The 17543-nt window shown below is 36.2% G+C and overlaps 1 protein-coding gene across 4 annotated transcripts in view; it reads left to right on the forward strand.

Annotated features, from left to right (window-relative positions):
• The window catches only part of TOPAZ1 (testis and ovary specific TOPAZ 1), a 42947-nt gene that overhangs the window by 14475 nt on the left and 10929 nt on the right, over nucleotides 1-17543 (forward strand). For 3 of the 4 annotated variants that reach the window (XM_042043200.1, XM_042043201.1, XM_042043203.1), the window contains 10 exons: nucleotides 2789-2895; nucleotides 5114-5199; nucleotides 5883-6020; nucleotides 10401-10464; nucleotides 11613-11764; nucleotides 11958-12050; nucleotides 12332-12447; nucleotides 13851-13917; nucleotides 14921-15095; nucleotides 16595-16695. In XM_042043200.1, the coding sequence (XP_041899134.1) occupies nucleotides 2789-2895; nucleotides 5114-5199; nucleotides 5883-6020; nucleotides 10401-10464; nucleotides 11613-11764; nucleotides 11958-12050; nucleotides 12332-12447; nucleotides 13851-13917; nucleotides 14921-15095; nucleotides 16595-16695 (1099 nt within the window). The remainder of the gene's footprint in view (nucleotides 1-2788; nucleotides 2896-5113; nucleotides 5200-5882; nucleotides 6021-10400; nucleotides 10465-11612; nucleotides 11765-11957; nucleotides 12051-12331; nucleotides 12448-13850; nucleotides 13918-14920; nucleotides 15096-16594; nucleotides 16696-17543) is intronic. The other variant, XM_042043202.1, reaches the window with a different exon arrangement.

A 17543-nucleotide genomic window follows, 5' to 3' on the forward strand; every position in this document is an offset into this window, starting at 1 on the left:
TTCTGCTTATGAAAGAATTAAAAGATCTCATTCAGATTCAGGCTGACAAATATTTGTACAGCAGTAGAAAAAAGGTGCTTAAAAACATGTCACATGGAGTTAAGGACATGCTTTACTGTTCTTCTAGCTTCAAGCTGTGTTTGCAGTGTTTATTGTACACATTGTTTATTAGTCTGATTCACAGAATCACAGAATCACTGAATAAGCTGAGTTGGAAGGGATCCGTAAGGATCATCAAGTCCTACTCCTGGCCCAGCACATCAATCTGTGCCCAAGAGTACTGTCCAAATGCTTCTTGAATTCTCTCAGGCTTGGTGCTGTGACCACTTTCCTGGGGAACCTGTTCCAGTGCCCAACCACCCTCTGGGTGAAGAACCTTTTTCTAATATCCAACCTAAACCTCCCTGCACACAACTTCAGGCCATTCTCTTGGGTCCTGTCACTGGTCACAGAGAGATCTCTTCTCAGAGAGAAGAGATCAGTGCCTGCCCTTCCTCTTCCACTGACAAGGAAGTTTTAACTGCAGTGAGGTCTCCCCTCAGTCTCCCCTTCTCCAGGCTGAACAGACCAAGTGACCCCAGCCACTCCTCATATGGTTTCCCCTCAAGGCCCTTAACCATTTTCGTTGCCCTCCTCTGGACACACTAACAGTTTAATAACTTTTTTACATTGTGTCACCCAAAACTGCCCCCAGCACTCGAGGTGAGGCCGCCCCAGTGCAGAGCAGAGTGGGACAATCCCCTCCCTTGCCTGGCTGGTGAAGCTGTGCCTGATGCCCCCAGGACAGGGTTGGCCCTCCTGGCTGCCAGGGCACTGCTGGCTCATGTTCAACTTGTCAATGACCAGGACCCCCAGGTCCCTTTCTGCAGTGCTGCTCTCCAGCTTCTTGTTCCCTAGTCTGTCTGTACATCCACGGTTGCCCCATTCCAGGTGCAGAATCCATCACTTTCCCTTGTTGGACTTCATATGGTGTGTGATTGTCCGATCCTGAATTAGTGTCAGACTGAGAAATTTTCATTCATCAGCAGTCCAGAAGTGGCAGAAAATTAGTTTTTGTGGGGAAGGTGTACTTAAGATGGAATCTTAAGTAATTAGAAGAGAAATAACATATTTTAGAGTGTTGTGGTTTAGGAGCAGTAATCAGCAATTAGCTACTGCAAAAATTAACCCTGTCCTGACTGGAACTAGGACACAGTAATCTTCAAAATAACCAATAAACCTTAGCTGACATAGAAGAGAGTACTGCTTTTTTTCCAACACCACTCACATTCTGCAACAGACTTGAGTGTGCCAAAAGTCTGTTGGTGGAGAATACTGCATCTTTTTGTTAATCCACTAGAGAGCTCCAAGCTCCTCCTGCTATAAAATACCCATTTAAATTTACCTTAGTAGCATAAATAGTTCTTTATACTGTAGAATAAGTAGATTGTGCTGAATAAAATATGTTTGTGCAAAGCAGTACTCTGTGTGGTTAGAGAAGAAGCCTTCATTTGGAGTTGAACTATTTTCTCTAGTTTTACTGAAAAATGTTACATTGCAAAGTTTTATCTAGAAGAAAACATAGTTGCTGTTCTTATTTAGCAAACTCCACTTCTAGTGATGCTGTTACTAAAAAAAATGCTTGTAGGGCTATATAGGTTACAGTTCCTGGCAAAATTGTGTGTAGTTTCATGTCTAGATTAAAGAGCTCTGAAGGTAAACTGCTATGAAAATCCTGTTGTGTCAGATCTGAGCCTGGCATCCTGAGGAAGCCTAAGAAAATTTTACGTGGTAACTTGAAATTTCTGAGTAACTGAAACTGCAGATTTTTTGTTCCCTCTGGAAACCAACCCAATGCACTGATGAGAATAAAGATCTTGAAAAATTTGGGTTTGTTAGATGGAATTTCTTCCTCTCTACTGTAGCATTTTTATTTCAAATTGCATTGAAAACATCCTGAAGTTTAGGAACTATTTGAATTATCCTGGCTATGAGAAGTATTAGGTATCTTGAATCCCTCATAGGAGATAGCAACTCAGTTTCTGTCTGCAGAGGAGTAAGCAGGTTGAAATGTCCTTTGTACTGAACCAGGATTCTTAATTGAAAGGGGGAAGGGGAGGGAGATCTCATGAAAGGGGATGATTTTTTTACCTGTGGCTTTGTTTAAAAATATGAAAGAGATTACTAAGTATTTTGCTAGCAATATTTTTAGCTTCTTTTTGAAAACGTCACATTTTAGTAGTTTAATTCTCCGGAATGTACATATTTGGGAATAAAAGCAGAACAGTCTTTAATTGGAGTTCCCTTTGAAATCACCTAAATCTTCTGTCCCGTAGTCAGTTTTTAGGAAAGAAAACAGTTGACTCTTCAAATGTAATTGGAAAAGCCTTGGGGCTTCCTCCTTTGGCAGATACTACATAACAGACTACTGTAAATTAGATACTTCTTCAGTGGTGACAAATCATCTCAGTCTTCTTGTCAGCATGGGGAGGGGGGAGGAGTGGTTCACAGGTGCCTTTTCTACTTATTTATTGAATTTCATATAGTTACGCCTTAGGGCAGAATAATCTCAGCTAAAATCATAATCAGATTGGACCAGGCAAATGAGAGTAATGAAAGTAAAATTGTTGGGACTGCTAGCTATTTAATTTACCGCAGGTTTTGAAGTGTTGAGTAAATTATTGAAGAAATTCTCATCTTTTATATGCTTAATCCCTCTTTTTAGGCATGCAGTACATGAAAGAAACACCTGTTTAATTTGGTTAAACAAATTAATTGTAACAAATTTTTGGTTTTTAATACTCAACAGTGACTGTAAATACAAAGGGAACTGCGAATTGTTATCAGGATTGTCACTGAATGACCGAAAAGTAAATCTCTTCAGTGAAGCTACAGAGATGAAATCCTGGACAAATGGTATTGTATGCTGTGTTGGTGAACCCTTCGGAATATTTTTTTGTGCTTTATTTACCTATGAAATCTTAAGGACTGTTTTCAGTTCCTGAGGGTGTTGGCTGGAATTTTACTTTGCATGTATAAAAGCAAAACTGAAAGCTCTCATGTGATAGGTTAGTGAGGGGTTTTGGGTTGGGTTTTTAGCAGAATTCTATTTGGTAGGATCGGATAGAAATAATTCTATCTTAATATTTATTCTTCTCAGATACTTTAATGGTACAGCAGGGCCTGCATTCTTAGTAGTTTGACACATTGTGTTTGAGGTGCCTTATTAGCAAGTAACTTGTTTTCCTTTATTTGTGGTCAGAGAATGTGACTGCAGATTTGGTTGGTTGGTTGGTCTTAATAAAAATTGCTAAATGGTTTGCCTACCTTACTGAAGGTCAGAACCTTGTTGTTTATGCCAATTCAAATGTTGTTGAGGCATTCACTAGACTGGATCAAGGAAATTACGTGGATTTAATAAATAGCACTTCATATTCACCCAGTATATTTCACACCTGGGACAGATACCTCCTTAGTATCTTTGCCACCAGAGAAATCATAATGGAACTGTAGCCACTGCACATAACAAATCTGACACTTAGCCTTACATAAATGCATGGTTTATTTGGTGTACAAGATAGAGAAAAAACAGGAATTGATTACTTACGGATAGATATTGCATTCTGTTTCTTTGCAACAGCTGCTTTGGAAATCAATTTTTTAGAATCAATGTTTTTAGAATTATTGCTTAATATGGATGTGTATAAACATGGATTTCTTGAATTAAGATCAGTGACGGGGTTCTTGTTTAGTTTCAAATTACACTGTCAGTCTGAGCTTGCAGAACAATTTTATCATCATGTCATTTAAGAGTATTTTGAGGTAGTGCAAGAAACACAGATGCTATAAAAAGCAACTTTGAATATGTCTTCAGACTCGAGTTGTTTGAAACTGCTCATGTCTTTGGCCTTCTGAAGAGTTCTTCTACATCTTCCTTCTTAAAATCATTTGAAAGTTGCCAAAGCAAGAGTTTCTGTGCTAGTACAGGGCAAAACAGCCTTTTATTCCCAGACCTGTACAGGCAGGATTAGCTGTTTCACTTTAGTGCCTGCTTCCCTACAAGTCTGACCTACAGTCCGCAGGAAGAGTACAAACACTTGAAAGGACCTGGTCAAAAACTCTGTGCTTGGGGATGGGAAGAATCTGGAGGAAAGATCAAATTCCCAGTGGCATTTTTCCATAGATAGTGGTTGGCTGTTTTCTCAGTCTTTTTCTTGTCACTAAGTGTATCCAATCCTGAATTTATCGATGGCCCACCATCACTTCACAAGGTTTTGCGATGTGACAGTACCTGACATTAAATATTCATTGTTCTACACTATGTTGTGCCTTCCTATCCTGTGATGGCCCTATCTGTTTAGAAAGACATGCAAATTAAGAACCGAGTACCTAGTGCCAGTCTCTAGCAGAACATTTGTTACTGGATGCCCTTTAGTAGCTATAGTTTATCAGAAAGGGCTAAGCACCCTGTCTTTTGAACACTCAGTTCTTTGAAGGAGCCAAATGGGAATCCTAGAAAGCAGGGCATTCAAAGGCTCTCATTTGTCTTTAGATACGGAGCTGAAATTTTGAACTTTTATCTTCCATTAACATTATTCATTTTTCAAAGAAAGAAAACTGTAATCAGTAATAATTAAAGTTCTAAAACCAAGTTTCACGGTTAAGAAACCAGTGACTTACATTGGGCTAAAGCTCACTACTGCACTGCTTAAAACATATGAGTATGAAAGTTTTTCTATCAGTTCTGAAAAAATAGCTTAAATTTAGGGCTAGTGATGTTGGAATGCAAAGATTACTGATAAAGTGGGTAGGTTCTTTTCCTTTTGAAATTAAAACTTCTAGATATTTTTATTTCTTTTCTTATCTCTGTAAGTAGAGTAGGAAGCTTGGATAAAATAGTGAATTTTTAATTTAAATGTGATTACTCTTGAAGTTTGTGTAAAGTCTCACTTTCAGGATGATTAAGAAAACTGTAATTTAAATTACTGGCTTTAGACTGCATTAATCAAGTTTTCATTAATAGTTGCTGTGACTTGAAGGAACTATAAATATAAAGGAAAATAAGATAAATGAGAGAGGTTTCAGTATGATTCATTTTTATTATGTGACTTGCTGCCCTCATCCCAATTTTTAGGTTACAAATCTTCAGGAAGAAGTACTTTACTGCCATTGAAGAATTGTGGAGATTTTGAGCCATGGAAGACAGAGAAAAATGCAATTGTGAGTTGTTAAATCTTTGATTTCTGATCCTTTGGCACTAAATTTCGTATGGCTATTCAGACAGTTCCCCATATATCAAGTCAGAAATTATTTTATACCTTTAAAGATGTTATCACTCTGAGAACAAAATCAGTGATGAAGGGACAGCTATTCACAGTGGAGTTTTCTTGATTTCTGTTGTTAGCTTAAGCAAAATCAAATAATGCTTTTTGCTTTATTGGCTTTTGTAGAACTGAAAAACAGACAAGGTTTCACATGCTTAGGACAGCCTGCTTTATCCATGATGCTGGGCGCTGAAAAAGGGTAAAGGAAATTTATGTCCCAGAATTCTCAGATGGTTACTCAGAGCCTTGCAGGATCTTGTCACCTTTCTCCTTCCTCTTTACTTATTGTCCATCTCATTTAGCAGTTCTTGCATTATCCCTGTTTGTGGTCTTCAAGACAGCCTTTTGTTGTGTTAGACACTAATGTGACAGGACAAGGGATTGATCTTTGTGTCCTTTGAAAAGCTGCAAGTACAGTATAGAGATGAGGGTTGTTTCAGAGGCTTAATTATAGATCACACCTGCTGCTTTTGTTTATAATTTGTAGATATTTTGAAATTCTAAAAAACAAAGAACATGTTTGCTTTCAAGAAATACTAGGTGGCTTCTTCTGCCTGTTTTAATTTTATTTTATTCCAGGCTTCTCATTCAGTCCAGCAGATCCTTGATGCACTTAACTTGCCCCGTAGATACTGCAGATATTATTTCATGACTTCACGTGGGTGTGAAAGAGCAAAATGTTGGTTCTGTCATGTTCCTGGACAAGGGGAAGAAAAGGTAAAAAAATGTATTGAAGTAAGGAAAAGATTGTAAGTGTGAACACTTTTTAGAGCAAAATATCGTTTCCTTTGTTCATTTATATATGGAAAGGGAGCAAATTTCAGGGGTTGATGGATGAAAAAATTGTTCAGAAATTCTTCCTCTCAAGGTCTTCTAAAGTTTTTTTTAAACATGGTATAATTTTGAACTAGTAGATATTTTGAGAGAACATGCATCAACAAAAGAGCAAGAATTAGGCTGTACAAATACAGAGTAGCAGAATGGGCAGATTCTGAGACATTTCTATCCTGAGCATCAGGGACTTTAAGCAAACCTTTGCAAAGGCTTTTTATGCATTGTTAAAGCCAAAAGTCATCTGTGGTATATTACTTCCTGCATGTTTTGTGCAACACGAGCATAGTTGTTCTAAAATGCTATAATCTCCTTAAATGGAGCAACAATTCTCATAATATTTGCAAGCAAAAATAGTTTTCCAGTGACAGGCAAATTAAATGTGTTTTCAAACCATTTAACAGAGATATTATGATTTTAATGCTTCCAAGAACTGTGCAAGGCAAGCTAATTGTGCTGACATTATGTAATAAGATTTTGAAATTGGCTGTATGAAAGTTTTGTAAGTTAACTGGAAGCAAACAAAAACATCGAAACAAGTAACCAATAACAAACGCCTAAACTTGTCCTCACAAGGTCTTACAAGACTTATATCTTACCTACCATCTTATTGGTATGAGTGCAATTTTATACTAATGTCAGTAGGTAAAACATTTCAGAATCGAAATACAGAAAATAACTTGCAGTTAACCTGTTACACATAATTGCTAAAAAAAAATTAACATCTAAAGGAGCTTGTCTGTCTTCCTGATATCTTAGATATACTGTGTCAGAATTTTAGAAATACATCAGTGTGATTTGGTTTTATTGTTCTTAATGTTTTCTCTTTTCCTTAATATATCTCAAGAAAAAAGCTGCTTTATATTTTTTCTAATGCTTTCTAACCCCTTTGAAAATTTGTATGACATCTTAAAAATACTAAGATAATTTGAGACTAGTTTTGTATGGAACATTTTTCCTTTTTTCTCAGGTGTGATATATCTTTGGCAGGCTGTAGTGAATATTTGCAATTTTCAGCTGGCTTATCTAAGTAATTGTGGTTTGTAGTGCTTCATTATATTACAGGCACATGAAAGAATTATTTGCCTAAAACTATTAAAAATCCATTCCATTTGATTTTACTTGTGGCGCAGCACTCCAGCACACTTTCAACAGTTCTGCCCACCAACCCTAGCCAAAGTTTTGTGGTAGTCTGAAAGTATACCTGGGTTTTGTTTGTTTGTGTATGTATTTATGGTTTTAGACCTGTCAATTTAAAAATGATAATAGGCCAAGTACCTCATGGTGGCACCAAAGTACATAAACGAGAAACAGGTAAAGAAGCGACAAAGGCATCTAATCTTATACAAGAGGAATAAATCTCTTCAGGAACTGTTATGCAGACTGATAGTCCACTTGCTTAGAGCTGTGTTTTCAGTGATAATAGTTTCCAGCGTTTTTGAAGAGAAATACCTTTCCACATAATGTGTATTTTTTTCTTTTTCTTTAAGTAACTGGTTGATGCTTTAAGGCATAACTTCCTAGTATATAACACTTTAAAGTTGTGGTTGATCTACCCAACACAGTAGTGCTTGAATTCATAAAAACATCATATGTTTTGAAAATCAGCATACTCTTGAGCTCAGCAAGCTGTACACGCTACCAGTTTTTTGTCCTTTTTTTAGAAGATGCCTTTCATTTTCAAACAGTGAAATCTGTTTTGTATTAGGTAAACAAAACTGTTAAGACTGTTTTAAATACTTGCCAAAGTAAAGGGAGGGTGGATCTTAACAATATGGATCAGTGATGGAGGGAGGGTAACGGAGATGAAGCTGGTCTCTTCTCAGTGGTCCTCGGTGAAGGGGCAAGAGGCAGTGAGCTTAATACAGGAAATTGTTTTGTTCAAATGACACTTCAGGTGTAGCACAGACAATCATTTCATGGTTAAATAAGTTGTTTGAAAACATGTCTTTATGCAAGCTGTATTTCTCTTCGTGATTTTATTTTAGCTTTGTGTACCTTACTCATTAATTTTTTTGGACTCCTATCCATTAAAGAAATTTTTACTTTTTGTGGCTTCATATTCTCCTATTCCTTAATCCTATGAACCTCTTACCTGGAAACAAAATGGATATAAAATAGGATGATTTCTGCCTTCATTAGTGTTGTCTTAAACTTTGAGACCTTGGGTATATGCTTCTGTTGTGGTGGACTTTGGTTTTGTTTTTTTAAGGTGGCTTCCTAAAGAAATGAGATTCTACATTGTCCTTTTGTTACTGTCTCTAACCACCACTAAACGACCTTTGAACCTTTTGGTCAGTTTCAGCCACGCTGAATAGAGTGTGCATCTCAAAGCTTCCACAGCTTACAGAAACTTCCTGTAAGAACGATCCTGGTTTTGATCTCACTGAGATAAAGGCTGCACTATGGGAGTTTCTCCCTTATTAAACAATAGAGTGGGCACTGAGTGGAGGTGCTGAAGTATTTACTGAATTCCTGTGCTTGTTCTTCTGAATAAGCACATCTGTGTTACTGTAGTAGGACCATGTTTTACTGGAGATTTGGTTGGTTGATTGTATAAGATAGAGAGGCCTTTACTATGGTTTTTATTAAATTGTCATGTTAAATGAATCATGGAATCAACTGATAGATGACAGAATAGTGTGATTTACACTGCCTTTTGAAAATAGGAATCATCTCTTTCATGTACCTTAATTCAAAATCTATTACAGCTAACTCAAAATTTAAAGATTCTTATATTTTTATAGTCTGTGGGTGCAGTTACACCTTTCAAAATTGGAACAACTAAATCAACTGAAGCCTTCTAGAAGGTGTAAATGAATAACACATTTAGTTTCTTTTATTAATGTATTACAGCATGTCCCATGATTAAATACTACTACAAGTGGGTTGTCCAAGCAATTTCACAATACTTGGAACAGTCAGAGCTCCAGATGCAATCTTGGCTTTTTTTGGGAGTCAGTCCAAAGAAGGAGAAAAACAAATTCCAAAAGAAAGCAAACTGATTTCCATACTATAAGCATGTGCTGAAATTTTTTCTGGAAATGCCCTCAGCCACCTGGGAGTATAGATTTGGATTAAATGAGTTAACCTGTTCTCAAGTGACACTTCACATATATTAATGATCAAAAATTTGACATGATTTTCTGAAAGATATATCCTGGACTATAGTTCAACATTACAATACTGCTTCAAAATAAAAACAGTAAGATTTATTTATACTTAGGTGTTTTCGTATTCTTTGGCTTGATAATCTGAACAGGTTAATGGTTTTAAAAAAAGAAAGATGTCTTGGCCATAAACCAGTGTCTTCTGTTTTGATGACAATTCATTTGCTGTATAATTAACTTCATGAGTGAATCCTGTGTTATTTTGAAGTTGCATGTAAAAATATACCTGATTCAGTTCTGTAATGCCATGACATTTAGGGCATTTTTTGTCTCTTGATGTTTAACTATTTAACAAAATTGTATTAAATATGACCGATGTACATTGGTGTGCAGAAAGACTGTAAATGCTCCAGAAGTGACACAGACTTTCTAAAAAGGGGGTGGAGGTTTTCCCTAACTTGGAATTCTAAGATGTAATATCAGTAGTCTTTATTTCTTCATCTGCAGAGATGGAGCAAAACATAAGTATCACAAAGCTGACAGCTTAAGATGTTAAGACAAGAATGTTCCAATATCAAATAACATTAAAATACCTAGGTGTGGATTTTTTTTTTTGGTCAAGTCAGTCTGTGGTGAAATGGCTCATTAAATGAAGTTAGTTCTGAGTTTTTTGTTCTGTGTCCTTATGAGTGATTCTTTGTGACAAATCAGTGTTACCATTTTCATTTCTGGATGATTTTTTGACTTCTTAGTTGGTACATGAATGTAATTTTCACTTACCATGTTTCACTTTCACATTTTTGCTTCCCTTTCTTCATTTATAGTCTGCCACATTTATACTAATTCTGAAGTGACTGCATTTTCAAATTCTTTTTTTGTTTGTTTGCTGTGAGTAAATACACACATACAAATATTTGTGGTCCCAGCAGCCTCTTTCCCAAACATTTATCTGCATTATTTTTCTGTTAGATTTGCTGGCCTTTTGACAGAGCCTTTGCCTACAGATCCCATTACCTTCTTACATCATTTGTCAGTATGTATGGCTTAAATAGAAGCAATGTAAAGCTCATTATATAATAGAACTCATGTTTGTGGGTAGTTCTTTTGTTTGGCATAAACTGAGGTTACATTTTACTATAATTTTTTTTTTTAACAGATTTGCATGGCAATTCTTAGGACATACATTAGTATCAAAGAATCAGGTCTCCTAAAACGTGCAGGTATGGTATAGTAGTAGCTGCTGATGTATCTTTGATACTTACCTTATTTAAAGCAAATTAAATAGTCTGTTAAGAGAGAAATGGTTGCCTCTTCAGTAGTGAATAAAAAGTTCTTACTTCAAATGAAAGAATACATTCAATCCCTCCGTTTTCATGGTTCAGTTTCCCAGTAAGGCTAGAAATTTACATATGCACTTGCCTGGGGAGGTTGTTAGAAATCTTACTTCCACATAAAATGAACCTAACCTGACTGTAACTAGACTTGGGAGTAGAAATATTTAAATGGGGCAGGGAGAAGGTTTAAAAGAACCCAAATTTTATTAAGGTGCTTTTGAACACCCTGGCCAAACATCAAAAACTGAAAAACTTGAGAATGGAAGCTCTTGAAATTAAGTGTTGCTACTGTACCCACCCCAAACAGCTTTAGTTTAGTCCTTACACCATATATGCGAACAATTTTGATTAACGCATTTTAGGGACTGCAGTTCGTTCAGATCCTTCTGAGCCTTTGAGTTCAGTCAGAAAGGGCTTTTATTTTGTTTCTACTCTGAAGAGTGATTCCTTTTATACCGGTCCTGAGCATTCTTTTAAGTTTTTGAAAGCTTCTTAGAGTGTAGCAGAATGAGAACGGGGAATTCAGTTGCACCCTGTGCTGCAATGTTCCTGTGCTGAGCACATGAGTGTTTTAACGTGGGTAACACTGGCTACCAGCAGGCTATAGGATGTGTTTATCAAGGAAGGGTAGCACTGGAACAGGTTCTAAGAGCATCCACTGTAACACTGCGCTTCACTTCCTAGAGCTTCCTGTCTGGAAAGGCCTTACTACCTTGATGCACATACCAAATCTAACGGGGGTTTGTGCATTCTTCTTGTGCTGCACCAAATCAGCTAAGCTTTCTTGGAACCTTCAGGGCTTACAGTGCTCAGTTCAGTGATACAACATATTTCAGAATAGTCAGTCTGGTTCTGGTAAGGTTAACACTGTATTCAGACTGGATCCTTTCACCCATATTTCTCCATATCCCTGTCCCTAAGATTTTGGACAATTAAGTGTTGTTACACTGTCTCTAAAATGTAAGGAAATAACTTGTTTAAATAGTTGGCATCAGTTAACCCCAAAGTGAAATTCAATTTAATTGCTTTTGCAGTCCAAATATTTGTGCAGTACTACAAAGAAGTTACTCCTGGTGCAGATTTTGCTTCTGAAGTGCTGAATGGTCTTCTTGTTTCATTGCTCAACAACTGTTTGTTGCAGGAAGTATTTCAGATATTGAATGCAATTGTACAGATCAAGACACTGGTAGGTGACTTTGTAGTATTTTTTAAACCTTAGTTTCATAATTTTAGTTTTTTGAGTACTATGCCATTTGTTTTTACTCTGGTACTCAAATCTTGGGTGAGGGGAGTAATTCAGAATACCCTATTATAAAATCTCTAAGCTTTGTAATTGAACAGAGTTGCAAAACTGATTGTGCTTTTTTTGTCTATATTAGCCAGCTGTAGATGTTCTTCTGAAAGTTTTTGAGCATGTGGCTTCTTTGAATATAAGAAAAGCTGTGCCTGCATTAATCAGTACCTTTTGTAAGGTATGAGTTTTGTTTGTTCTACTGCTGCTTGTTGGAATTTCTGAAATACGTTGCCTGTTTTAAAACTCAAACATATCAATTGAAAAAACAATACTGAAATAATATTAAATGTGTTACTATGAGAAGCTGAATTTGTGGTATCAGTTTTCATTTATTCCTTCGTTTTTCAGTGAGTTTCACTGTGATTTTTCCCAGTGTTGTTTGCCACTTACTTCTGAAGATATGTTAAGTCATCACAATTTCTTGTATACTTACTTTTCTTACCTTGTTTGATATTACAGCTCATTGATGCTGGTATGTACCTTGAGTTAGAACATTTTGACTACATTATTAAGTTACTCCACCAATTGCAAGTTTCCAGTTGGGAAATGAGTTCTGTTTTGAACATAAAATCCAGGTATGTCTTTAAGGAGCTGTTCTAGTTATAGCTGTCTAGTTCCTTCTTCAGCATCTATTTTTATAAATTTATGTGAAATCTGTAAGATGTTTTGGATGAAAATACTATCATATCATGCCTAATTGTATTTTAAAGCACTGTCAATCTGCTGTGTTTCAAAGATCAAGGATTGTTAAATCAAAACTTAGATTCTGACCTCAATTATTAGTTTTTTCCGTATCAGTCATCATTGTACAATCTGCTGCCAGCTGTGATACAAGTTTATATAGCTAGCCAAATTAGAAATATCATGGTTTAATGTATCATTTAGGCCCACATAAGCAAACAGTATTTCGAGGCATAAGAGGATTAGTTATAATATGAAGTAGTTTTCTAGTTTCCTTTACAGTGTGACTACATAAACATTTGTGCCAACACTGCTAGGGAGGAGGGTCGTTTTTTGAGTACTGCTGGAATATGCTGGGCAAAATGTCGAATCTGTTCCAAAACTGCTGGTACTTCCCATTGCTTGAACAAGATTGGATCCTTTTTCTTTTTTGTATCATCTGCATCATACACACACACACACACACACACACAAGTTGAGAAACTAAATTTTGATTCATAAACATACCTTTAATTCTTAGAGCAAACCAAACATGCAACCTCTGCTGTCTGAAAACAAGTCACCACAGTTCCAACTGAAAGCACTGTAGAAATTACTTGCTGCTTTTGCATACTCTTCTCATACAGTACCTTCAGCCATGGATCTCAGTGTTTTACTAGTGCAACCTACCACACACATTGGAGGTAATTTTTATCACTTCTTTTATCAGGAATCTGCTTCACAAAGGCATGACCTCTTGCAGGTTGCCTCAGTATGTACGTGTGTTCAGCCGAAGGTGAGAAATGATCTGTATCTATGAAGACTGAGCAGCTGTGCTGCTTCAGCTACATGTGTTGGCACATTCTTGTGTAGGTTATGTATCTCTTCATGATAGCATCTCACTGGGAAGATGAATCCATTGTTTCAGTAGCAGCACCAGAATGAAGTGTTGTGCTCCTAGGTACTTGAAAGTAGCACTTGTCATTTTATGTCAGACATACAGACAACGCGGTTCTGCATTTACTTGGTGGACTGCAAGTCTTATTTGTACCTTTTCAGTTACATTCCTACTGAGGGAAGGGAATATATTCTGTGAAAATAGCTCTGCTCAGTTATTTGTTTAATACGTGTGCTAACTTCCCTTGGCAAGATTTTAAATGAGTGTTTTCAGTGTGCATTACACATTTGTGTAATGTGAAGCAAATAGGATCAAAAATCACATCAGTTCATTGTTCATATGTTATAATTTGCTGTTCACCTTCTGCTAGTTCAATAGGATGTGTTAAAATTTAAGTATTCTTTTTTTTTCATTTGGAAGAATTAAGGAAAGATATTTTGAAAAGACATGGATTTTTGACTTCAATTTGGCAGTGGCTGAAATTCAGGTACAGTACGTGCATTCTTCATTACTTCTTTTAAACCTACAAGATACAGCAATTTCTACACCTTTTTAAATTAGTGGGCTTTATTGTTAAGTATAGTGAGCTTATAGACAAAATACATCTATGCAAAGCCATGTTTGGGAAGGCTTTGCATTGGGAAGGCTTTCTCATGCAGGAGAAAACTCTCAAGGGCCTTTCTGTAATGTCAGTATTTCAATTTACATACTTGTAGTTTTTATCTTCGTTTTGCATCAAATTCAAAGATTTTGTAACTTCAGGTATTTATTTCCTCTGCTTTACATTTGTTGTGCTTGTAATTGGTAGTGGTACATCATTCACCAAAAATTTATTTAATACCTTATTTAGCAGATAGAATTCATATCTAGTATAAAAAAACATAATTGTAAAAGCTGCAATTGACAACATTGAGCAGGTAATTTAAAGAATAAGAAAATATTTTGAAACATTATTTGGACACTTGTGTCTTTCCTATTCAAGGTCAGATTACTCATTATGCACAGTTGTAATATAATTTACATATTATCACACATCCTGTGCAGATCCAGAGATTGAAATATAAAAAGGGAAAAAACCGGACTGATTTTTTACTCCTTTAACACCGAAGTCATCAAGTGATCTGGGAAGCAAAAGACTAATTCATATAGAAAATAGCCATAAATTCAGCATGCATCATGGGAAAAAAAACCCAAACCTGTATAAATGCGAGTTCCTAAATAGGATGAATAAGTTATGAGCTTTCTCAATTGGGGTCATGACATGAAAAAAGGAATTTAATTTTTTGAGGGACAGAAGTAATTAGCAGTCCATGAAAGTTTGGCAACATGTAACTGCCATATGAACATGAAGGTTCTTGGCAGTAGCGTTTCATCTCCATTTTTTTCTTCTTTAAGTCCTATCCCAGGTACATATCTCAAATTTCAATGTATTTTCTGTTTGGTTTTCTGGAAACAGGTTTACTTACATTTATCCTTTGCCTTCTTTACAGCATTGCAAGGAGAAAAGGGATTGGTCCAAGATGGGAGCTTTGTATCTTAATGCAAGAACTGGATGTGAACATTTTGATGATCTTCAGAAATTATTTTTATCTATGGCTGAAATTCTAACCAAAGATTCTGAGACAGACAGACCAGGAGTCCCTTTTTGCGATTTTGCTGATGCAGGTAAAATTAAGATGCAAGAAGTGCTTTTTGTAGAGTTTTTAAAAGATATTAGAAATCAATTCATATCGTTTTCTGATTATTAGTTAATTTTATGTTACAATATTCTGAATGTTTTGAGGTGCAAATACAATCAACTGTAGTGTTCAGAAGAAGCTATTTTCCAGTAGAAGTAAAGTGCATAGTTGCTTACACTTAAAGTCAAGGAAGGCACTGAAGGAGGAACAGTAGTTTTGTGAAATCAAAAAGAGAACCCAGAATTCATGATCTTTTAATAAAAATGGTCTATGCTCAGGACAAAGGCAAATGTGTTTAAGTATTGTCATGTGAAGTGTCACACTGTGTTAATAGCATAAACAAACTTCAGTGCTGTAAATATATATATAGCTATGTATTTTAAAACACATTGAACAGGTTACATCATGTATACAATTTGTACTTCTTTTTTAGTAAGTTGGATTTTTAGAATTATTTTATTCTCTAAAGAACCAATGGTTTCTGCAAGGGCTGGGTGCTCAAGAACCCAATGTTTTAATAGTTGTGGCAGGTTTTCTTGCCTCTTTGCTCTCTATGTCCCTTCATCTGCATATCTGTATCATTCTTCCTGATAAGTTTGCAGATTGCTGAGGCTTGGTGAAGTGTTAGTGGGATATTAAATCATTTTATAAAGGATTACTTAGATGTTTTTCAACCTGTGTTATCTACTAAAACGTAGTGAATATTTATTCCAGATATGTGACATATGCTTTCTGACCACAGACTTTCGTATTATAAAAAAGCCATCAGAGCTTCCAGTCGGGACACAGAGAGAAGATTTTGTCAGAGCTTGGGACTTAGTCTGCCTTCCCTAGAGCAGTGGTCTCCTAACTGATAAGCATCTCCATCAGTAAAAAATTTTTGAGCACCCACAGTTTATTTATTTATATATTATATACAAGTGCTACTACACCAACGTATTAAATTCATTATAAACCATACACAAAAATAGGAATTACAAATAAGAGATAAATATTAAATAAACACTACATTTTAAAGTATTTTACTTATTTTTATTTTCAAATAGTACAAAAAAAATTTCCTTCCCACAGCTGAATGGATTGTTGTGCTCACACCCTACTTTGAGACCACTGCTCTGAAATACTAACAGTGCTTCCAAAGAGGTTGTGGTTACTTAGTTCTGCAATTACCAAAATTTCTTTGTGGTGTCAGAAAATGTAAAGCTTACTTTACAAATAATGATGTTATTACATTATGCCATTACATGTCCAAGCATTTTGTGGATGACTTAGACTGCTATGGAATATTGTCTGAAAAAACTATAGTTATTTACCCTACTTCTGGTGTTAAGACTTAGGAAGTTGCTACTTTCAATGGAAAATATTTCAGAACATGTATTTAGTATTTTCACAATGACTGTGTTTTTGAAATGTGTGATTTCTTTAAAACTGCATTTACATGTTAAAAAAAAGAAGATTAAAAAGCCTTTTTGTTCTTCATTCCAGTAATGAAAAATTCACACCATAATGAAGCAGACAGACTTTTCATTGGAAGGACTGGGATAAGCGTAATGTATTCGTATCACAAAGTACTGCAGTGGGTAAAGGTATGCAGGGCTAGAGGAACCTGTCCGGAAGAAAAAGAATTAGTTATTTCTCTTCTGGATATTAAACAGTGTTTCTCTAGTGGAATTACTGGGTGTGCCACCTGCCTCCCAGTTGTCTTACTACTTCCTAATTGTCCAGCTGGACCGAAGCATTTTATTATGCCTTTCTGAGCAGTGGTCTTCTACATCATAGCCCATCATAACTTGGTCTTGCAACTTAGAAACTGATTGCTCGTGTTCATCTTGTGATTTTTCTGAGCTGAGGTTGAACAAAGAGACGGGTCTTCCTGAAATTCTGGGGTGAGGTGCTGATGGGATTGTTTCCCAGAAATGTCACTTTCTTCCACCTGGCAATCATGCCGCATTCTGAGATCTCCAACTCAAGTGATATTTAGAGAAGTTTGGGCTATTTCCTGCACTTGGTGCTTCTGCATCTGACCTCAAATGGAACAGATTAAGGCCAGGAAGACAGAAGAGCAACATATCAAGGCTGCACTTGATGAACTGCTTATTCTCCAGAACACTGCTGGAAGTGCTTTTCTTCCACTGAATCTAAGTTCTGTGAATCTTGCAAAACTCAGACATCACAAAGAAATACCTTTGCAATCATATCTTTGCTGTCAAATACTACACAGGGCCAGGGCTAAGAGACTAGACTTTTGACTGGATGTTTTACATTCCTTAGGCCTCAGGCAGTATTGGTCATAATTCCACTGCAGCAAGATCCATTTCAATGTTAAATTTGTCTTTTTCTTCCTGGAAGGAGCCAGTGCGTACCAAACCAGATCTCTTACAGAAAGCAACATGACAAGTGACAGCATAAGAAATTATATAAACCACCAGTGATT

This window comes from Corvus kubaryi, unplaced genomic scaffold (assembly GCF_017639235.1).
Source record: "Corvus kubaryi isolate FWS band 111438036 unplaced genomic scaffold, C.kubaryi_AGA036_p1.0 37398, whole genome shotgun sequence".
Taxonomy (NCBI): Eukaryota; Metazoa; Chordata; class Aves; order Passeriformes; family Corvidae; genus Corvus; species Corvus kubaryi.